Source organism: Sceloporus undulatus, chromosome 2 (genome assembly GCF_019175285.1).
Source record: "Sceloporus undulatus isolate JIND9_A2432 ecotype Alabama chromosome 2, SceUnd_v1.1, whole genome shotgun sequence".
NCBI lineage: Eukaryota > Metazoa > Chordata > Lepidosauria > Squamata > Phrynosomatidae > Sceloporus > Sceloporus undulatus.
This window is the reverse complement of record NC_056523.1, coordinates 105171599-105196458: the sequence shown is the minus strand read 5'-3', so window position 1 is coordinate 105196458 and position 24860 is coordinate 105171599. Positions and strand designations below refer to the sequence as shown.

The window sequence follows — 24860 nt, the reverse complement described above, 5'->3', positions numbered from 1 at the left end:
GGTAATATATAAAATTAGAAATGATAAATAATAAGTTGGATCCCAATCTACAATATTGTAGTCACAACTTGACTAATACAGGCATACTTTGATCAGATATACTGAGATCGATGGAGCTTAAGTTAGTCAAGACTAATGTAAGTACAAGAGACTGTGGCGGGTTACACGCCGCCATTTAGTACGTATTCTATACGTACTAGGGTTAGGAAGGGGCGGTGCTTCCGCACCCCCCTAACCCTAGTACGTATAGAATACGTACAAGATGGCAGCGCCCTGTTCATACGGGCGCCGCCATCTTTACGTATTGGACGCTGTGCGTCCGGACGTCGTGCAGCATCTATGATGTCGCGAGTCCGCCCCAGGCGCCTCGCGACGTCATAGAGGCGCCGCAAGAAGAAGCTCCAAAATGGAGCTTCTTTTTTGCTCCGTGCAGGAGCCGCGCGGTGTGGCTGCTGTGGCTCCCTCATGGAGCAAATGGCACTGGCAGGAGACCGCCTCAAAGCGGCGGTCTATAACCCGCCTCAAATGGCTTAGAATTAACTACATCTAGATCAAACCCAGCATCAAGCTGGAGACTTCCACATAAGGTGAGGACTCAAACACATAACTGTGTATGGCCATGTGACAATATGAAATAGATTGTATAATGGTAATGTTATTGTGGAAGTTGCTTAGAGGAATGTCAAATGTTTGTGCTTTGAATCATTTTCTCAAGGGGAAGAAACCCAAGTGAGACCTGAAATATCATGGTGTATATATCTTTAGAACCTTTCATTCATCACAAAGCCCAGAGTAGAGACATTGCCAGGAAGTAAAGCTCTTCTCCTTAAAGGGAGTTTCTAGTGTGCTAAGAATGCTGTCTCCATTAGCTGAGTGCATCTGGATGCTTTTCAATTTTTAATTTCATTTTCAAATGCATGCAGCCAGAGTGGCATGCTGCCTGTCACTTGAACAATCAATTTCCTGCAAGCTGGAGTGCAAAATGCATCTTGTTAGCCCTATAATTTCTTCTAATTGTGTCTGTGTGGAAAGGGGATGGGAGCCTGCTCGCTCTCTCCTCCATTTGTTTGGTTCAAAGACATCTTGGCAGCAATGCCTGGAAAGTTCATATAAATCAACAACTTAGCTGCTTGACCCACCAGGGCCCTTGCTTTAGAAGCCAGGAAGTGGGAGCCATTTACATCTCCCTTTTTACCCCCTTCACCCACATTTTCATCCTTTCTTTCCTGGACACTTGGGACATTATTAGACAAAGGAAATTGGAAGTATAATCCAATGGCAATCCAAATGCAATCATGGGGCTTCACGTTATTGCGTGACAGACTACCACACACAATTTCAGGCAATGGGAAGTCAGTCCGAACACAATCATGGGGTTTCACATTATTGCGTGAGATGTGATCACATGCAATTCTGGCCAATGGCAAGCTATTTTTGAGCAATGGGAAGTCAGTTTGAACACAATTCGAATTAACGTAAATTCGCTGAACTAGCGAATTCACGTGAATGCGTTCTGGTCCCACTTTCTTTTCATTCGAAATTAAGAGAAATTCCTCCCGTGTGATAAACCCCTTGGGAAATCTGAAAGCTTTGTGCAGTGTGAGGAAGTTGGCAAAGAAGACAAAGTAGCCTAAATGATACAGAGATAACAAAAAATAATAATAAAAGGGTGATTTTTGCACATAGCTAGAACTGATCTCAACTTCTTTTGACCAATATCCACTAGAAAAAAAGGCAATAGTAAACATTTTTCTCTTGGATTCAGTAAGGGCTGCCATTTTCTTTTTAAATTGACCCTACCTCATCCCTTCACCTGATATGCAAACATTTCAATGATAAATCTTTTACAGTATGGAGATAAAAGGCTAAATCCAATTTAAGTCCTAATTAGAGAGGACTCACTGGAATGAATACTGCCGATTTAAATCCACTTACAGAGAATCCACTGAGGTTAAGGAGTCTATTCTACATGGGACAAACACTGGATTTAGCCCAAAGAAAATATACCTGTAATTAATTTCTGTGTACATACCAAGTGGACACAGCAGCAAGACCAGTTAAACAAGAAGTTGGCTACCTGGCAACAATTCCGAATATATGTGCACTGCGAAAAATACTAAAACTCTAAAGTATTTATTTCCACAGCTCCCTTTACTGAATCTTTAGATCTTCTTTTTAAACTCCCCAAAGGTAAAAGAGATGGTTGGCCAACTGTAATTTGGATGTGAATACAAAAAAGGTATTATTTTGTGCACACAGCCTTCTGGATTGCAATCATTGAATTTTCAGATGTTCTCTGCTAAACTGAGTGCAGTCTGTGGCCCATCAACATCTGTGGGGTGTAAACAGAGCCAACTATGATTTCCTCCCTCACCTCGCCAGAAATCAAGACTAGAAAAAGAATGGGATGAATGCATAAGCTGTACATAATTCTACAGGGGTTCATAGATCACCCAATGATTCATGGTAATTTCATTTGAGGGAAGACACAGTTCAAAGGAGGGGAATGTGTGTGTTATGGAAATGTATTATATACACTCTTTCCTGGTGTAAACTGACATCATATTGTTAATTTTTCTTTCGAAATTATGGGTACTTGCCCATTCTGGACCTCTCTCAAAGGAATGATGTTAAAGGAGAACTCAAGAAGGCATGCAGCTTAGAAAATCACCACCCACCACAAGCTCTGCCAGATCACAGGACAAATTTCCTCCACTTTAGAACTGCCACAATCATATTGCACATGTCTTCCAGGGGTTCATTTTCATGTGCTTGTGGCACTGCAAGCTATGTTTGGAGATTAACAAATAGATGCACTGTTAATCCTCCTATTTTAAGAAGATAAAAATATATATATTCATACATAGAGTGATATATTGTATATAGTGTGACTCAAAATGTTTCAGTGAATCAGGCAAATTAGGCAGTACTCTAGCGATGGATTATTTTTCATGACCTAACAAATTATTATCATCATTATTTTATTCCTTTTATCATGTAGACACTCATTTCATAAATTGTAATAAAGGTGATTTTCCTTGCCCTGATGCCATTCCTATAGATGATACTTCCGCAATAGTTCAGATTGCCAAGGATGTTTCCTTTCTGGAAACCTGTCTGGGATTTTAATTTTGAGGAAATCCTGGATGCATTTTTCTAACTCTTCCTCAATTGAAAGCTTCTCTTTCACTGATTTTTTTTTACTAGAGTTGGATTCCCTAGAGCCAGAAGTGAGAGTTCGGAGCAGGTCACTTTTCCTCCGAATTTCGGACTGCTGAAGTAGCTGCACTGGGCCCTTCTTGATTGGTCGGTCCAGAGTCTGTATATTGGACTGGCGGGTGACTGGACCACAGATGACAGTCTCTTGAGGGGAGCTGGCTTCTGATTGGCTGTCACAGCTTGAGGTGGAGAGTTCATTGCAGGATGTGCCACTTTCGCCTTCTTTGTCTCCTTTGCCATTTTTGCAGCAGCAATCACAGTGTGATGAAGACCACCTAGAAGGCTCACCTGCAAAAGCAAACAAAGAACATGTCAAGATTCCCTTTTTATAGACTTACCAACAACCAGGGAGAAATATAATGTCACTTGCATTCATAAGCTAAGAAAAAAGGATTTCATAGCATTAAGTAAATATTACTGGCAAGAGAGACCAGAGTTCCTGAATTAGTGCTAGGCAATGCTAAAGTGGAAGAAGAAAACACAGCATCCATCCCCCATTATTATTATTATCAATAGTAGTAGCAGTAGTAGTAGTAGGAGGAGGAGTAACAAATATTAGTTTTTGAAGAGTAGGAGCAGCAACGGCAGTTGCCAGCACATCAGACTAGCTGACAGACTTTCCTTGTTCTGGCAGGAATGGCGGGATACAGACCGCCCCTTTGGGGCGGCCTGCACCCACCCCTTTCCCCGACGGATCGGGGCCTCAGCTGCCACAGCAGCAGCCCAAGAGGCCCTGATCCGCCACTTTTCTTGGCCTCGGGGAAGCGGCAAAAAGCTGCTTACCCACGGCCTGGAAAGGGGTGTCCTTGGGGCTTCATGCCCCAAGGACACCCCGACAGCAGTGGGGAAAGGGAGAAAGGGGCCACTTGGCCCCTTTCTCTCTGTATCACTGGCACAGCTGTTTAAAGGCCACGCCAGCGATATGCATGGCTGAAGGAGCTCCGAAAAGGAGCTCCTTCTGGTGCCACTGAAAGGGCACCACAAGCGCCCTGCAGTGGCGCCAGGACGTCACATCCATGCCACGTTGTTTGGCTGCGGTGCATCTGCGAAGTCGTAATGGCGGTGCCCATGTAGAAAGGCACCGCCATTACAACACTGTGGCCATGTACTCGGGTTGCAGGGCATCTGGAAAGGACGCCCCAAGGCAACCCTAGCATGTATACAGGCTGGCGCTTTGTGCCGATCAGGATACCGCCAATATAAGGTGATATTGAGGTTTTCAGTTTTTTCCTATGGCACATGAGAGCTCAGCACCAAGAAAGTTAGAGAATGTGTAAGTGTTAAATAAGCAGAGGCAGGACACTTCCTTTTCTTTGATAGAGTTGCAACTTCACGCTCCCCCTTTAAATGGCTCCATGTCCTAGCAAGACTGGTTGCATTTCTTAGGAAAGCAAAAGAATGCCCTTGCAGAGAACAGAATGCCCTTTGCTAAGGGTGTTCTACAGGACAATGCTGTCAGAAGTAAGCCCTACTAAGTGAAATGGAGCTCACTGCCAAGTGATGCTGCAGAGGGTTTCTTTCATGGGCCTGTGTTTTATGGTGGGTTTTCATCCACTTGTAAGGGTTTCACAGGAGAAATTTACCAATACACTGTTGGAATTGATGTTCTGCTGGGAAGAGGAAAAAAATACCAGTCTTTGTGGTTTGCAATCAACCAGCTGGCAACCCCTAGCATTAAAAAAAAATCTAAACAAAAACTAATGCTTATGACTGCAGTCCTCTGACCAGTTCCATGCATTTATATTCCACTATAATCAATAAAACTTAAGTGGGCATAAGTGGTTGCAGCACAACAGAATAAATATGCCTTAATTGGTTTCTTGATTCTCATTAAAGAAAAGAAAGCTGAATATTCTTCCCAGAGTAAAAAATCTATGACCAAAGGAAAAACTCAAGTAGATTTTAAAATAAAATGAAACTTTTCTTTCTGAATTAAAGAAAGCGATTTACCTGTCACCTCTCTTTAAGGAAAACATAATTATCACTTCCAACCAGAGGAAACCATAACTTTCATTCAGATCAAGCCAAATATAATTGTGTCTGCTGCACAGCTAACTCCATATGAGTGAAACACCACACACAAATGTGAAATTATGTTATGGTTTCCAGAGATGCAAGTCAAAAAAGGTGATAATCTGTTTTGTCTTTTAATGTAAAAGCAAGTTGTCAACATTTTGTCACACTCCACTATGAATGAAAAAACAAAAACCACCATCTAGCAATCAGGAATAGGTGCTGACCACAGGAGTAGTGTTAAGGACCCCCCCCCCAAGTGTTCCTACTACTCCATCAACCTCCAAAGTGCTAAACCTCGCAAAAATGCTATTTTTCAGTCAAAACAAAACAAAACACACCATTTCCTAACTGGCTGAGACACCTCCCAGACGCCTGACAGAAAGGGCATGGGGGCAAAATTTGGTCCCCAGCACATGCCCCATTTTATGCCATCCCATAACATAGACACTTTTTGGCAGTTCTCACCCTGTCAACCAAATACTCCATACTCTCCAAATCAGGATATATGTAGCCAGGCTACATCAGAGTGTAGTCAAGATGGCAAAATTATTAATAAAGAAGAATACACAACCTAGGATAGAATATAGCAGTTTCCTTTTGCCTGAGCCTACTGGAAAGGACAAGATTCTGTCCTCTCTTCACTGGTTGAGTTAATTGCCCTTTGAAAGCAGTTTAAGCGAAATGAGGAGGAAAGAGAAACTGGGACATATTAAAAGCAGCTGCAAAACTGGGATAGGAGAATATTAATCAGGACTGCCCCTGCCAAATTAGGCAGATGGAGGGTATGACAGCCACCATTTACAAAACAACTGGAAAACAGCTTCTCTCCCCCACTTTGCTTTTGCTTTTCCATGGAGCAGTCCAACAATCTATAAATTGTGTGGCTAATTTAATTTATAGACTTGCTTTGCGAGTTCTTCTGTATTTAGTATCTGGGGGGAAATTCAATAATGGCTAAATTGATTTTTTTTAAAAAAGCCCAAAACTCCTCTTCCTGAATAAAATCATTGCACACAAAAAAAGCTTAGTTAGAACCAGATCATGTAAGGTTTTGGAACATGCACCAATGAGCCATATTGATTCACAAATGCTTAGTTTGCACTTGACGTTTAAACCCATTGTAATGTAGCAAGAGGTACCTGTTGTTTACTTGCAAAAAAGAGAGAACAATTTAGAATGACCCCCGATCACAGGATGATTTATACCAAAACACAACTGTCAACTTTCTACAATCTTAATAAAAAGGACTAATAATTTCACAGCAAAGTTACTGATACAAATGGATGTGACTAAGCTTTTGACAAATATAGACAGATATAAATCTTTCTTGTTTTTCTCTTAGGCACCTGTACAACACCAAAATCCCAGCAGACATGAATAAACTTTCTGAAGTTCATTTTCTAATCCATCAGCTTCTTTTTGGGTCTGAACGCAAAGCTACAGAGGCCCGTAAAAATCATCTTGCCCAAATTCTATTTTATACATTGTGCAGAATTAAATGACAAGTGTTTCCACAGACACTTCCAAATCTCTACGGAACGTTGCCTGGCTAGGTCTTCTGCCACTTTTGAAGACCCTACATATAGGGTCAGGATAAAGGTTATATCAGTGTGTTTTCTGGAACATACAGCTTTCCTATGTATAGAAACATAATTTCAAATATGTCATACTCCCACTTGTCACCAGAAATGTTCAGGAAGGTCCTTACTAAGAGATTCTGCTGAATGTGTAAGCTGTTCTTGCTGTTCATAAGCATATCACAAGGTGTGGTTGGGAAAGAATGAGTTTCTGTGCAGTTTTGATAAACATCTACCACAATGCATAGGTTTCTTCTTATTTAGGATGGAACTTGAGATTTAAAATATTGACTGTGGGAGACACCAATGTGGAAAGATTCTTCCATTCATACCTTAGGTATTGAGTACTTAATGCTTCAGTGTCCTCCCTCCATCCCAGCTGCCTTTGCTTGGGCCTCAGAGGGAGAGAATAGCAGTCAGCATCTTCTGGACTCAATTCCTTCCCCACTGACATCCCCCTTTCCTTGTGTGTAGGATGTTGTTTTAGATTGTAAGCCTGAGGAAAGGAAACTTGCATATTAACATTTCTAGACTGCTCATGTAAAGCACCATGTACAGTGATGGAGCTGTATAAATAAATGATAATGATAAATGTCTGGATTTGTAGCTTTTGGTATTCAGCCATCTTAGTGATGAATTAAAATTGCTACCATTTTTTTCCTTAAAGGCCCCTTACCTTTAACATCTATATAGTAGGCACACTCTTTCAGCCTCAGGAGATGGCAATGGGCAACCTCTGAAGAAACATACCAAGCAAACCCATTGATAGGCTTGCCTTAGGGTTGCCACAAGTTGGAAACAAGTTGAAGGCACACAACACAAACACAACAGCAGGCAAGGATAACTTGATGTTCTGCATGTTCACATCCACTAGCTCCCTTGACCTTGGCTGGAACACATGGGATAAAATTTCAGTTTTTGCAAAATGTCTAATTAATTCATATTCAGAATCAATGGAATCAAGAGAAAAAGAAACAGAAAGGAAAATCTCCACCACTTGATGCTTTTCTCTCTTACCAGCTGAATGTAAGAATGAATAATAAGAACAGATACAGTGGTTTACAAGATGGCTCCTGTACTGTATCCATGTACTATACCTATAAAAAAGTAAAATAGGATTTTTCAATAGAGGTCCATATATGTGTGCATAGGACTGTGCTGCATATCACCTCTAGCTTGGCAGTTGCTTTTAAAATTAAATATAATGACATGCTTAAACCCTCAATTGCTGAGGAGGAGTAGGATGATGCTCTGGATCTTAGGGTATCATTTGGCCATTAGTCAGTTATAGTTGGGTTCATCATGTCCATCTATTTGTTTTTCGTATGTCACCTTCTACACTCTCTTGCAAGGTTATCCATTGCAAACCATGGCATGGGCATGTTCATAGAGGACATAGATATTTCCCATTCAGTAAAAACATCATTCAAACACAGTCATTATAGTCACAGAGTCAATATGGTGTAGTGGTTTGAATGTTGGACTAGAACGCTGGGAGACCAGGGTTCAAATCTCCACTAAGCCATGGAAATCCACTGGGTCAGCTTGTCACACTCTCTCAGCCTTAGAGGAAGGCAATGGTAAATTTCTCTTGAATATATCTCACCAAGAAACCCCTACAGTAAGGATGCCGTAACTCAGAATCAACATGAAGGCTCAAAACAACAATAAAGTTATGTTCACATCACTAAAACCAAGAAATATGAGATATGTTGTCAGGGTCCACTAGGCATCTCCCATATGGACATGAGCATTTAATTTGGTCAGAAGACCTATAAGATAATATCTACATTAAATAATGTAATAAACAGTCTTTGTGCTTTTTTCAAACTGAAGCCATAAAATGATTGTCTAGGTGAAAAATGAAAATGATTAGGAATGAAAAATGATTGGAAATGATAAATCACACTCCCCAAATACAGCATAATTTTGGAACGGGAAGTTACATAAAATACACTTCAGAAAATGTATCGAATTATGAATAAAGAGCAAGTGAATGCAAGGGGATACAGAGCTACACAAAGCAAGGTTGCATAACTTGTAAAACTAGTTCAAAGCTTTAATTTGAGTATGCCAGTTCCCATGATTCAGTTCTTTAGTCTGCATAACGAGGTTAAAATTACCTCAGTGTCAGTAAAATCCTGATTCACTGAATATAATGTCTATGTATTCATAAACCTTACATGGCACATAACAATTCATTTCCAATATGCCATTAGTTTGATCATTTAGTAGTCATAAAATATATAAAATGTTGTCACACAAAACAGGTTCCATTTATACTTTCAGTTCTCTTTACTGGTCATTGGAAGATTGACCACAAATGCAAGCATCCGATCCTTTAAAATAAAAGGCAAATATCCTAGTTTGAGTAAGATGGTGCAAGCCTTGTTCTGTTTTTGGCTGCTGTATCTGTAAATGCATGAAAGTTTCAGAATTCATAAATATTTCAAAGAGGGAGTTGCACACTTTAGTGCTCATGTAGGCCAAGTAAGTGATGTATACATAATCATAGCTAAAGCCAAAAATAAAAATAAATGGTTTTCTGTAGCACCAAGTTATACTCACGTACTTCCCAATATCAGTTTCTTTACTGAGGTTCTTCCTAAGCCCAAATATAGTCCCTCACATCATTGACTAGATTCCAGATCTTCACCTAAGTCTTGCCAACTGCAAGATGCTTTGTCTTGCAGTTGCCAGCTGCCATTTAACTTTTGATACATCACTCTTTGAGTCACAGAAAACCATCTTGATGTTGTTAGTAAGTAATCAAAGCATTATTATTTTACTGAATCAGTGATGCCCTTAAGGCTTGATCAGTGGGCACAGGCCAGACTATTTGCCACAAACTGTCCTTCTCTCCCCCTGCCACCACTCACAGAGAGTGACCAGTATTGTACATCAGCTACTTAGTTAACCTTCCTGGCCCAATCTCCCCAAACCTGATGGAAACATTATTCACCCTTGCTTCAATCACCTCTTTCCCTCCATACAGCTGATACCCAGTAAAATAGGTTGAGGATGAATTACAATAGTGACAAGAGTGTCACGATCATAATAAGTAGTATGTGTGAATATGGAACAGTTATGATCTGTTCTGTATTTCAAATCTCTACATAGTCACAAGTCTGACTATTGGCACACTGTTTGGCAGGATACTGACCACCAGAAAGAGGTGTGTCCCTGGGGCCTCTCTTTGCTCTGCAGGAGCGCCACAGCAACCAAATTGTACGGTGCTGCTGTGGAGCAAAAAAGAAGCGCGCAGAAGCAGCTCCTTTTTGCAGTGCACTTCCACCGCCCCAAAGCACCAGCGACGGAGCGGTGATGTTGCAGCTGCTGCGCCCCGTTTGGAGGTGGCGCAGCTGTGACATCCCTGTTACGTACTCCATCTGGTGGGTGCGCTGCAGCTGCGCCGCCCTTGTCATGTGCAAGGGTTGTCGGCTGTGTGGGTGCTCCGCCTACCAGGCAGCCCTTGCACGTGATGATGGCTCCTCAAAGTCCCATCTGGATCAGGCCTTTGTCACACTATTCCTACACAGAGAGTCACACTGTTGCCACTTAAGTAGTTTTCAGAGAAGTAGCCATGTTATTCTCTTGTAACATAAAAGGGAGCATAAAAGGGAGGATAGGAAGAGGACTCTGTTTTTTTGTTTTTTTTTGTTTTTTTGTTTGTTTTTTGCATGAGCTTTAGTGGATATAAGCCTATTTCATTGGGTGCAGTACAGATTGATAATAAATGCTCAGGTACAAAGCATATTTGCACAGTTGTAGGAGTGGGGTGGAAAGTAATAGGATCCAGAAGGATCCAAATTATGACCCTTGCCTTAAAAAAATTCAAAGAACTGCATAAAGTGATATCAGTCTTTCAGATCTTTATAGCGGTCAATTAGTGTTGATGTGTGAAAGCAATAAATCACTTATCAAAAGTCATTTTCCTTGGGTTCAAAACCTTCTCTGAGAATATTCTTTTTGTTACATGTAGCAAGAACTCCTGTATTAATATATGTAGTGTGCCATGAAGCCATTGTCCTCATTCATAACCTCTGTTAATGTATTTGCATTTGTGAATATAATTCAGTTCAGCTGTTTCTCATTCTAGGCTTCATTTGCAATTTCCTTATTCAAGAGCTGCAACCAATAAATCCATACCGTATGTGCAGGGAGACTGAAATGTTCTACAATTGATTTTTGGGTATTGCCATTTTAATGTCAGATCTCTGTCCAATTTATCCTCTTACACAGAGACTGTGTTTGTCCAATTTTAGAGTGTAGCATTGCCACTTAAGTAAATTTAACTACGTATACTAAGTATATTTCACTACATTCAGCTAAACAGCTGGTATGAATACTAGCTAGTGTGGCTTTGTGTCTTATTTATAGAGGAGAGTCCTCTGTTTGATGGCATCATCTTTTTGATGGATTGTGCAGTTCCAAGTTAATAAACAATCAGAGAATCAGAGAATCACAGAGTTGGAAGAGACCACAAGGGCCATCCAGTCCAACCCCCTGCCATGCAGGAAATCTAAATCAAAGCATTCCTGACAGATGGACATCCAGCCTCTGATTAAAGACCTCTAAGGAAGGAGACTCTACTACACTCCGAAGGAGTTTGTTCCACTGTCAAACAGCCCTTACTTTCAGGAAGTTCCTCCAAATGTTGAGGTGGGATCTCTTTTCCTGGAGTTTGCATCCATTGCTCCGGGTCCTAATCTCTGGAGCAGCAGAAAAGAAGCTTTATCCCTCCTCAGAATGACAGTCCTTCACCTCTTAACCTTCTCTTCTCCAGGCTAAACATCCCCAGCTCCCTAAGTCGTTCCTCGTAGGGCATGGCCTCCAGACCCTTCACCATTTTAGTCGCTCTCCTTCAGACATGCTCCAGTTTTTCAACATCCTTTTTAAACTGTGGTGCCCAGAACTGGACACAATATTCCAGGTGGAGCCTGAGCAGAACATAAGGGGGAGTAGAAGTCATCAAGTTGCCAATTCACAGTTAATATCTGGTTGCTATCATCACTCTCCGATTACAATTATCCAGGTATCATGAAATATACTACAATAAAAAGCAAAGAAGGAGCAGCACACCACAAAACACAGTTTGATAATTAGAGTACACATACAAAAAAAGACTTTTAAATCTAAGAATGATTTCCAGGAGTGATTGGGAATAATCCCAGGCAATTGATTTTTAACTCCTCATTGAGCAGAGGTATTACTCAACTGATTGTTACTCAATTAGCTGGTTCAGTTGAATACCACTGACACCAGTCCCTTGGAAAGAAATGTAGCAATTCCCATCATTTCAGCTAAAGAGAAAATTATTATAGAAAATGAAGGGCTTCCACAGGCAGGACAGAGATTGCCAGATTAAGAGCCTCTGCACAATAATAGCATGGTGACTCCACTTTAGCTACCATGGCTCCATCCTACACAATTCTAGGATCTATAGTTTAGTTAAGGATATTTAAACATTTCAGCCAGAGAGCTCTAGTGGCTCACCAAACTAGAAATCCCAGGATTCCATAAGATGCAGCTGTGGCTATAAAATTAAGCTGATAGTGTTAAAACTGCACAGCATAAAAGGACCCATAGACTCTGGCATCCATCCAATTAGAAACAAAGTACACCTGTAATGATAGAACATATAGTGGACATACCGTTCTTTGTGAGGTTTTGTTTACCATTATCATCAGCAGTAAAAATCTTTGCAATCTTTATATAAAGTTTGACAGCCATCATGGTATAGTGCTTTGAGCACTGGGCTATGGCACTGAAAATCAAGGTTCGATTCCCTGCTTGGCCATGGAAATCCACAAAGTGGCCTTGAGCAAGTTACACACTCTCAGCCCCAGAAAAAACCATGATAGGTTTGCCTTAGGGGTTCTGTAAGTCAGAAACAACTTGAAGGCACACAACAATGACAACAACAACAACAACATAAAGTTTTGACCAGCTTGAAAGTAGCTACTTCAAATTAGTTGCTTGCAATTAAATCATTTCCCAATAACATTATGAGTAATTTAAGGAGGGATGATGTCACTCCTTTATCGTGGAAGAATAACTTTTTAATTAGTTTTATTGTTATGGAGATATGATCTCACTAGATGGTGAAGGAGAAATAGTACATGCTGTTCAATGTGATTCAGGTGATTGTTTGCACTACTCCTAGTGCTGCTGTATTGAGATTTTTATAGTAACTATACGTAACTAGTTACTTTTAGAAACAAGGAAGTAAGGGAATTGCATTTTAAAAATGGAATTATAATGGCAAAAAACTTCATTTGTGTCCCAACATTATAAATGTTACAAATTACTTTAAAATGGCAACTCCCAAATGGAGTCTGTTGGTGAATATAAAAATCTTGACTGGAATCTGTTGGGGAGTTACAAACATGTAAACACTGTAGTTATGGGCCTGTGCAGTGGATTTCATCCTGATCCACCTGCTTCCCATTTACTGGGCAGCAGTTGTTGCAACTGACAGAGGTCTGTTCCTCTGTCACTTAGGAAGCAGCTGACTGACATTCCCACCCCTTCCAGTGAGCAATCTCCAGTGCAGCAGGCAAAAGCAGGCCCCCTCTGTGATTCTTACACATGCGAGAGATCTCTCACACAAGGGGGCCATCAGACAGTGGCTTCTCAAATAACAAGGAAACAGACCCTTGTCACTTATATTGGTTGCTGCCTGGTTAATGGGGATTAGGGGTTTTAAGGCTAATAGAAAAGTCTAATGTTACCTCCTAAAAGTGGTCCAATATACATCTGTGTATAAATTGGAATACAGTGGACCCTTGTTATACGCTGGGGTTTGGTTCCAAGATCCCCCATGTATAACAAAATCCGTGTATGCTCAAGTCCCATTGAATATAATGACGTAGCAAAATGGTGTCCCTAATAAAAAATGGAAAATCAAGGTAAATTTATACTTTTTTGGAACATTTTCAAACCGTGTATGCTTAAATCCGTGTATAAAAAATCTGTGTATAAGAAGGGCCGACTGTATATTGTTCTAATTGGATTATTATTTATTTATACTTGAAAACAGATATAATTTGTAAGCATTTATACATAATTGTAAATTGGGTTGCAGTCACATTTTTAGTGGTCAGTAGTATGCAAGCCACTGGGTGACCTTGGGCAAGTCACGTTCTCTCAGCGTCAGAAGGTGGCAATGGCAAACCTCATCTGAAGAAACTTGCAAAGAAAACACCATGGTAGGTTTGCATTATGCTTGCCATAAATCAGAAATGACTTGAAGACACACAACAACAACAACAAAATATCAGACTTCCCTAATGGGCTTATAGTCAATTTAGTTTAGAGATCTGTTGTGTAAGGGTTTCATGCTCTAGTATACTCTTGAATTGGGAACTTTCACAGTCCTGATGTAGCTTCTACATTAGGGGCTATGTAGAGATCATGAATACAAAACAGTCATGAGTGCAGGTTATATATTCTTAACTGCCACAGAAGATCCCAGCACTCTTTTGCATTCTTCTAAACATCTCAGTATTACCAGTTTAGGAACAGTACAACAGTAATAGTTTCGGCCCTTCTTTATCATTTATTCTGATATTAATAGTGTCAAAATGTTCACCCCAGGTTTCCAGATCACCTGAATTGCCAGTAAGTGTTATTTCCTTCACCCCGCTCTTATTTCTAAAACTGCATGAGCCATGCCAAAACCCCATGGCTTTATCATTATAAGAGAATTGGTCAAGCTAACTAGGTGTTCACATTAGAGAGGCTTCTCAGGGGAAAAAAGAAGCAAATGGAATTAAGCAATAACATATGAAAAGTATTGAATTAATTACTATCTAGCATACCAACATATCTGATATTTCAAAAGGTAGAAATAAATGCTACTTTCCATGTTTCAGTTGGAAATTCTAACCATGAAATACTTCCATGATGATAACATGGAATAACTCTTGTATCCTCTTTTAAATCCCTTCTTTTAAATATGGGATTTTTTCCTGTTTGTTTTTGCCAGAATGACAACATGAAAGCAAATATTTAGAAAATAAACAAAACAAAAAACAAAGAATTATTTGCTGAAGTGAGAGTCTTCATGAATGGCTGTGAATATGTGACTAGATCAAGTTCATGAATTTTTCCTTTACAAAAAAAGTTACATGCACTCCATACTACATTTATGTACATGGAATTATGACTTCTTTTATTCTCAAGTGAACTTTTATAGAAGCTTTTTGTATTTTGTCCCTTGAAGTGGTCTGGTGAAAGTGGGATGGAGCTAAAGATTATTCTGAAATCATTTATTTTATGATTTATTTGCTACTTTTAGCTATTACATTTTACCCCAGATAACATTTCAAATCAAAATAGCTGAAATCAATCTGATGATGCTTATGATTAGAACCCAAAATAGTTACACTGGCCATAAGGAAAAAAGAATCCCCTCCTCCCCAAAAAATGTTTTACTAGCACAACCAGAAAGAACACAAATATGTGTGCAGGCTTTTGAGGTCTCTCTGGCACTGATAAAAAATGACATCTACATGAGGTGATTTGGAGATCCCAAAACCATGCATTATTTTATGTGCCAATTGTATTGATTATTTTAATATACATTTTGGAAAACAGCTTTAAATAGAGCCGCTACTACCTTCAGTTGTGGTGCTTCTGCATAAGGATATCCAAGGGAGAACTGAAGCATCATTCCATTTGGTCAGATGAACAAGCTGGAAGTTATGTATGTATCTGATTGTAAGAAGGAAACTGCATACGTTTCCATTTGAAATTATGCAGAAATGTTACCCAAAGGAGTCAATAGCCTGGAATGTTCCTGTATATTCATGATAGTTCTACTTTGGTTTTAAGATTTTTTTATTATATGACAATCTTAATGTAATGTATGTAGCAGGTGTAATAGCTGGTGATAAACTGTTTTAAATTTGTGTGGCTTTTGGCTCTGTGATGCTAGCTAGCATAGTAAACATAATTCTGTGCCTTAAGTATGACTGGCAAAGGTCACACAAAGAAAATTCTGTAGGAGAATGTTCTGACAACATGTAAACATCTGAATCAGCAGATGGCTGAGACAATTCCACCTTTGAAATTGTGATTTGGGTCTCTGTAACTCTGTGTGTGTGTGTGTGTGTGTGTGTGTGTGTGTGTGTGTGTGTGTGTAACAGATTGTGGACTGGAAGCACACACAGAGAGGAGGGGAGGGACGTTAGCTTTCTGACTAGGAAGAAGAAGATGATCACAGTAAAAGAACAAAAGGTGTTAACCCCATCCCAAAGGTATCTGGAGGAAAGGTGGTATATAAATAAAAGCATCATTATTACTATTGTTGTTGTTGTTGTTGTTGTTACCTTTTCTATAATGCATCTGCCCCAAACACTCATTGGAGAAAAATACACCAAACCTCATGTGGACACCTGAACCTTATAACCATTACTCGATTGACATTGAACTAAAATACTCTAGCTGAAAGTGACCAAGATATGGATTTTGGACAGTCTGGGAACTGTATGAATGTCATTCCACTGGAGCCAAGCTTACTAGATGATGCTTAGTCATCTTCTCTTCCCATCAATGCACATTCTCCCTTAGGCCATGCATCCCAGTCTGAGTTTATGTGTTAGACTGTGTCTCTGTGTGGATTTAAGAGCCTTGATATTCTGCACTCTCTGGTCCAAAACACACTGCAGAAATAATCCAATTTGAGACTGCTTTAACTGCCTTGGCTCAGTGTTAGGGAATTCTGGGAACTGTAGTTTTGTGAGACATTTAGCCTTCTCTGTCAGAGAGCTGTGCTGCCACAATGAACTACAATTTTCAGATTCCCTAGTACTGAGCCAGGGCAATTAAAGTGGTCTCAAAATGGATTATTTATTCAATGTGTTTTGGACCCCCATCATCCTCAAAGAAACATTTTTTTTTATTTCTCACTCCTTCTCTCCCTTCATCCCCTTCCCCACAATTTCATAACTTCCTTCAGCTCAGACTCTCCACTAAGCCAATTCTACTTTACACTTTTAGGCAAATAATGTGCCCATTTTTCCACCTCCCTTAGTCTGTCACCATACCCTTATCCATCCCAGACTTACCCTCTCTTCTTTTCCTATTTTTTTTAATAAAAAGGATGTTGGCTCCATCTCTTGGACAGACCCTTAGAAGACATAGATGTGTTCAGATTACTGCATATCTCTTTATAGTATTTTGCAGCATTACTATAAAAATGTATTTAATTCACTTGGTGGTCAGATATTAAGTGGACATGAGCAAAAGTTGTTCTATCTCTGGGCTGAGATAAAAGAGCAGCCTTGGGGGGGGGGGGAATATACACCTTACTCTCTCGCGTGCTCTCTCTCTCTCTCTCAAACACACGCACACACTTTTTATTCCAGGTTAACAGGAGAAGCATCAACCAAACATAGAAGTGATTGAGCATTCTGCTCTCCCATTTGTTGGAACTCACCCTTCCATAGAGTGGGCCCGAGAATTAGAACTGCAGCACAGTAATAATACTAATCTTGTTGTTCTACATCACTTGCTTCATGCTAGCATGCTGTTTGACAATGGCAGTTTTACAACTATATTTGAGAACATCACTTAATCAGGTTAGGGCTGTCTGTTGCTGAGCAGCTGCCAGGTCTTGCTAGACTGATTTGGTAGCCTAAAAGTCTGGAGTCTAAATCTACAATCCGGATCCATTACATTGCTTGTAAACAGTGACATATTATGATAAATGTGCAGTTCAGTTAATTATCGCAGGCTACATCCACTTCCTTGTTTTGAATGGGATCTTTCTTAGCATCTGATCTTGCCTTCCCTCTTCAGAAAGAGACTGAATAGATCTCACCAAGCAGCCTCTCATTCCTGAGATTGACCTATGACAAATGGCATAACCCCACGCATTTCTCTGCTGTGATCTTCGCTTCTCCAAACCTCTCTGAAATTGCTCCTGTTTGCAGTGGAAGAGCTCAAATTGTCCTTTCAGGCTAAAGTAGCTCAGGGAATTTCCTCATAGGAATGGGGAAGGGTTTGGAAAGGAATTAGGCCCCTCCCACCCAAACCTTGAAATGTGTCCCTGGTACTGATTAATGGAGTGGTGAATCTGCTCTAGATGACCTATAATTGTAACCCGTGGTGCTATCCATGGTGCTGAAAAATATGTGAGGATTTTTGAAATTTTAATCATTTAAAGGTCAGGCTGAAACCAAAGGGGATTCACTGTCCAAATGACATGGAAGACTCCAGCAGCCAGGAAGACATGAGCAAAGTTTGAGTCACTGCTCAAAGAGTTTAATTCTTTGCATCCTGAGCAGTCAAGGAATCCCTTCTTTAGGGACAAAATTGGAGGGTAGGATGGTCCACAGGATGTTGCTTTGAGATAGCCTTTTCCATCTTGTTTCAAAGGTTATCCCCTCCTCTCATCAAGACAAATGAAACATCCCAATCTTGCCACTAGTGGCCAAAATGAGCAAAGTAAAGCTTGGAAAAATTATAGTTTGGGACTAGAACTCTCAAAATCATCCAGCTAACCAGGCCACTGAAATAGAGTACATTGACAGAGAAGTGATGGTATTACCACTGGCCCCCTCTGCCCTTGTTGAGACATTTAATAAAATTTTAATTGTCAATTTTGTAAAGCTGCTTTTGGTGAATAGACTCAAGGGTTATCCACAAAGGCCCATGTTTTCCTTGGCCTTGCATTGTCCAGTTCAGATGATGTAGGCCAAAACTCTAGGGCCAGGATTGGCCCTGATCCTGCCAGACCAGGCAAGGATTCATTGGATCCACCCTGATCCTGGGGTAAACAGTCTTTACCCAAGGTCAATTTGACCCCCACTTAGTAGAGGAGATTCCTGGAAACTCCACCGCAAATCCGAATTATTTATATGGCCCCTTACGCTCCTTACATTGCTGTGTTGTTGCTGGTACTGAAACCCCCTGTCACCAAATCTGATACAAAAACAGGGCACCTGGCCATGTGGGTGCAGCCAGGCAGACTGTTTCTGCATCACACATGGTGAAAAAGGGTTTTCTCAGTACCAGCAATGGTGCAGCAAGATAAGGAGCAGATGCTGGTAGCAGGTCCCAAGTCAGCACAGGCACGGGTGTATAAACACCCACTCATCCCTGGGCTGACCCAGGGCCCAACCCTGGTGAGCAAAGGGCCAGAATAGCATGGGTTCAGCTCATGCTGTCCTGTCCTACCTACTCAGCCCCTTAGATGACAACCTACTTGAAATGGCCAAGGTGTCTCGCCCGATTTCTGCTCAAAAGTAACTCGGCTCAATTTATTGTGATCTCTCAGTATAGTTATGCTAATTTTACAGATCATCAGTGGGGAAAGAGGATTGACAAGCAGCAGTGATTGGTGACTTCTGTGTCAGTGATGATGAATCTGTTTATATTTAAAAGAGTACTCCAAGATGTTAAGCATGCTTTGAATAGCCTTCAGCACTTCTGATAGCTTCTTTAACATTCAGGCTAAAATTTAGAGTAGATTCACCACCTTTCTGATAGGGAAGCTACCAGTCACCAATGTTGTCAAAGTAGAAATATCAAAGACATGATGCAGTGGTGAATGATTAGGTTCAGGAGTTCCTTTTGAGTTCCTATAATTATGCCCCCAAGCCTATTCCAAGAAAAGCAGAGGGCTGTGTTGATTCTAGGATTGCCAGATTAAAACAAAGGCACGGCCCCTAGACCTTTAATGGTAGGCCATGGAAGTTCCAATGGCAGGCCATGGAAGTAGACCATTCAGATGACTAGTACACCTGCCAGTTGGGGTTCATTATGAAACAATCCTATTATTTGTCACTCTGCTTTATTTTCCTCCTGAAAAGATCAGCATCAAAACACTGCATACCAAGCAGGACTCCTGAGGCTGGATTTTTACAACAATACAATGTGTTAAGAACCTGGAGTGGAAAGGAAGGTGCAGGAGCACAAATTAGTATTATTATGTTGAGTTAAATCAATGGTATTCAGACCTCCACCAGGCAAAGTGGGTTTTTACACCTCTTTTCAAAGAGAATGACGCTGTGCTGTTTCAAAGGCCATGCCACTGGGGCAAATTTAAACAGCCAACATTCTAAAAACCCAGCCTATACATTTATCAGTCAGAAATGCATTCACCAGTTAAATGAATTCACCCAGTGAAGCACAAAGGGGAAATGGCTGAGAGACCCCAGCAATTTAGCACATTTATGGTGAGGAAAAAGCATGTGGAAATACTGAAAGCTCTGCTTTCATTGTAAAGCCAATCTTGAGTATTTTTTGCTAGCCTTGGAGTTTCATTTTGGTAATAAGTTGGACTATAATGTACCTGAAATGGTAAATACTACTTTTACACTGGTTCCTTCAAATTAGGATCAGAATGCAACATTCCATTCCTGCTAGGAATGATGATGATGATAATAATACTGATAATGATAGTAATACAGTCACAGTAATACTTGCATTTAGTATCTGTTGGAGCATTTGCTGACCTCAGTGAGAATCACAGTGTATTTTAACTATGGTATAATGTTCATATCTTGCATTTCCTGCTCCCATCCCATGAAAATTCCAATGTGCCCTCCTAATGGGGCTACAAAGTGGCAAACTAACATATCACTTCTAGTTTTTATATAACTACTGCCCCACTGCAGAATGAATGCCGTTTGACACCACTTTAACTGTCATAGCTTCATCTGTGGAGTCCACAAACTCAATTTACCACTGGAAAGAAAATGCTTTTTCTTGTGCTGAAAATGCTCTTTTCTGTGCAAAACCCTCCATTTTTTGAATTTTGTGCAGAATAAGTCCCAGAACCCTTTCACATTCCAGTTATATAACCATAATCCATTCTTAACTGCCACAGATGCATCTTATGGAATCCTGAGATTTGCAGTTTAGGAGAGAGGGGGCTTTGGTATCCTCAGCCAGGGAGCTCCTCTGGTGCCTGTTACAAAGTACAAACCCCCAAATTCCATAGGATGCCGCCATTGCAGATAAAATGAAACCATAGTGTTATAATTGTACAGTATGGAACTGCTTCCAAACTGCCCTAAAGATTCTCATTAGTCAAGAAACACATTCTTTGACCATGTTTTTTTTTTTAAAAAAAAAAATAATCAAATATTCTTTCCTTTCTTAATAGGATTGCCAGACTGAAAACTGGAGAGACCTCTTGTACATTTAATGAATGTGTGGAACAGGGAGTTTTGGCAGATTTTGCACATCAGGCAACCAGGTAACAAGAAAGACTTGCTGAATATCACTCATCTACACAACCATTAAAGACATAAGAACCTTCTCCAGTTTTCAACCTGGCAACTTTTATCAATAAACAAAACTCAGGGACTAAACTGTCCTGTCCTTGTTAATATAGGGTTACATAGAGAGAAACAGAAGTACAAAAAAACATGCCATTCTGGTTGAAAACATGACACCAGTGAATGATGTGGTTATAGTCTTTCTGAAAGATCAAGGGTACAACTTGGGGATTCTCCTGGGTGATGTTCTCTGTAGACATTCTGGTGCAATTTTTATCAATTTTGGCTGATATGAAAGCAGGCCTTGCTACAATTATTCATGCCCTAATTACATCCAGGCTAAACTACTGTAAGACATTCTACCTCAGGCTCACTTCAACAGTGCTTCAGAAGCATTACCTAGTGTTGAACACAGCTGTACAGTTATTTATGGGGTAACCAGAGCATAAAACAGTGATTCTGTATCTGCTAAACCACTTGCTGGACCAAGTTTAAAATTCCCTCAATGACTTGAGACCAGAGAAATAAATGTTTTTGAAGGATCATGTACAGCTGAATAAACTAGTCTTGGCCCTAAGAGTAGCCACCTAAGTCTGGTTCATAGGACCACTAGTAAAATGTTCTAGTGGGTGGTGGGTGAAAGATACAGGGAGGTTCCACATGTGGTGGTTCCACATTTCTGATATGCACAATTCAGGATATTCATGTGGCTCCCCCTGTTAAATATCCAGTTGGTCCTGACTGCTTTTTATTGATTCTAGATCTCTCTTGAATGTGTGAATTATTATTACTGAAGCCATTTTAAATGTTTTCTTTTGTTTTTATGTATTTTATGTATTTATTTAGATACTTATTTACTCAATTTATATTACACCTTTGTCCCAGAATGAGGAGATGTGCTCAGTTGAAATACTTGCATTTATGTTTATATTTTATTTTACCTTTATTTTGCATACCATCTTGGAGAAGCTTTGCCTCAAGGCAACATAGAAATGCTTTTAGTAAATAAATAGTAAATACAATAACAAGTGATACAGTAATATTCAACAGTGCCAGAGCATATCTTACACAGAGCTCTCTTTCAAATTTAAATGGCAAAGGTAAGGTCATAATGTAGGAGAATATGCAATGAAGATTTGGTGTGTGTATATTTTAAATGTCTGTATCCACACAGAATATCAATAAAATGAAAGAATCCAGACATGAGTGACAAGAATATTGAAAGAAAATAGTTTGATAGCTAAAGGGAGCTTACTATCCTTATCTTACCACAAAAGGAAGGAATGAGAAGCAAATAGATTTAAACGGGGTCACATCTCTTAGGATCAAGGAGCAAGAAAATAAACCCAACTTACCTATCTAACCCAAGAGTTTGAGATGGACTCTATTCATATATCTATCTGTGGGCCTGTACAAACAGGCCAAAATAAAGCTGCTTCGGGTCACTTTTGACGTATGCTGTTTAAATGATGCATGCGTCCTAAGAGTCTGAAAGCGTGGCTTCTGGACTCTTAGGATGCAAATATCATTTAAACAGCATACCTCCGACCCAAAGCAGCTTTATTTTGGCCTGTCTGTGTGGGGCCTGTAATATTTTTCCTGACACTTATCCAGTTTGAATTAGAAAAATGAAAAGAAATCTTTACAACACTAGCAGAAAAAGAACCATTCAAAGCAAAGATTCAGTCCTTGATACATGTTCTTTGGCAGTAAGTCCCACTACTTCCTTACTTTGAGAAAACATGCATGGGATTTCACTATACAGCAGCCATTTTTAAACAAATACCACTGAATATGTAGTTGTAAGCACATGTGTAGGAGTATGATCTCAGGCAGCAATGACAGTATACCATATTAAAATATGTCTCTTAATTCTGTTTAGACATGCATAACACTGTGCTGTTAAAAGAAAATATAGGTAAAACAATATATAGTACAATATAATAAAATGATAGAATAATAAACAGTTATAAACACATTCAAAATAAAGTAAAGATAAAACATACCACATATTCCATTCCATTCAAAGGTCCTTCTGCCACTACCAGTTAAAGGCTGAATGCCTGTTTAAATAAAAAGTATTTAAATAAAAAAATAAAATAAAAATATCTGCTTGTCAAAAGGAATCAGAGTGGGGCCAGCTGAGTTTCTAGTAGGAGGAAATGCCCTAACCTGGAAGTGGTCACCAAGAAGTCTCTGTCCTGTCTCCACACCAAATAGGCCCATGTGGGTGGTGGGACCAAAGGAAAGCTCTCCCTTGAAGTTAATAAGCTTCAGGAAGGCCCATATAGAGAGCTACTGAAGGCCAAGAAGCAAGTGGATTTTCCAATGTAAAATAGATATTTCATGGATATCATGTTCTACCTTATCCCCTCCTCCCCATTCTGTCCACCTGCCAGCCAGTGATATTGTCAGGTATGAGGACATGCTGAGCAAAAGGCCCTCTGCTCCTTTTCCTTATGAAAATAACACTTGCAAAATGATATTTGGCAAAAATGACTCTGTCATTAGGCAAAGTTGCTGCTTTGTGCACACAAAAATTCAACAGAATTTCTTACATTTAAGAGCTAGCCTGGGCTCAGGTTTGGTCAGAGAGCTAGGGAAACAGACAAGTTCAATGAGAAATCATCATCCCACAAACCAAAGTAAGTGCCTGACTCTGTTCTCTTTCCACCATTACAAAATTAAAAAGCAGGCATGACTTTAAATAACTGGTTTTTGCTCCAAGCAACAGAGGAGATATGATCCATTTTAATTCAGTGCCATTTTTATGAAAGGCCTGCAACTTACCGAGATGGAAAAGATACAAACTACTCAGAAAGGAATATTTCTAGTATGTTTGTTGTTGTTGTTAGTGGATCAACATTGTGCTAATGGCTTGAATAAACTGACTAATTTGGAAACCCTTGACATAGTATTCTAAATCTAAATGGAATCTAAATGGCCCTGCGATTGTTGTAATTCACCTAAAGAGGGCAAATGAATATTCCAGAGCCTTGAACCCTGATGAGCCAATGTACAGTCAGTCTTCCATATCCACTTATTCTTTACCCATGGATTCAACTATCCAAAACATGAAAATATTATACATAGACATGCACACATGTGCATGCATGCACACATGCACACATACACATATACATTACAAAAACCAAACCTTGATTACTATGCCACTGTATTTAATGGGACTTGAACATCTACAGTTATTGATATCTACAGGGAATCTTGGTACCAAACCCCAGCAGATTCTTAGAGTCCACTGTACCTGAACAAACATGGAGCCCCAAGTGGAAGAGGTAGCTATGATTCTAATGGCCAGTAAACCATTGCCCACAGTTTTCCAAATAATAGTATGGGCAAAATTTTCTGCCACCTGTGAATAAGTATCTGTCACCTGTGTTACATTTGTTACACCTCACTGAAGATACTTTTGACAACTCCTCCTCCTGAGGTGGGAGAATATATCAGAGCTGGGTCAAACATCAATAAAAGCTCCATGTAGGGCAGCAATTGTGGGAGTGAGTTCCTGTATTTTAAAGCAGGGATAGACTCCAGATGTTGGAGGGGTTCCTAGTGAGCAGTGGTGAGTGTTGGTGGGTGTTTCAGGCCAACATCTGGAGGGTCATGAATTGCATAGTGTTCAATATTTCAATCACTTGAATTCTCACCAAGTCCTAATAAAGATTAGAGCAGGATGATTGTAATTACGAATATAAACACAACCTGAGAGCTTGTGTTTCTGAAGTAGAATTTGCCTGTATATTACATTATGTACACTATGAAAGATTGTGGCACTATTGTTGTAATTGTAAAA

General features: G+C 39.9%; 1 protein-coding gene across 1 annotated transcript in view; it reads right to left on the bottom strand.

The window, feature by feature from the left end:
* Nucleotides 1-1522: 1522 nt before the first annotated feature.
* Nucleotides 1523-24860, bottom strand: part of KCTD16 (potassium channel tetramerization domain containing 16) — a 270980-nt gene continuing 247642 nt past the window's right edge. The window contains exon 3 of the mRNA XM_042447839.1: nt 1523-3507. Coding sequence (XP_042303773.1) covers nt 3056-3507 — 452 coding nt within the window. The 3' untranslated portion in view covers nt 1523-3055. The remainder of the gene's footprint in view (nt 3508-24860) is intronic.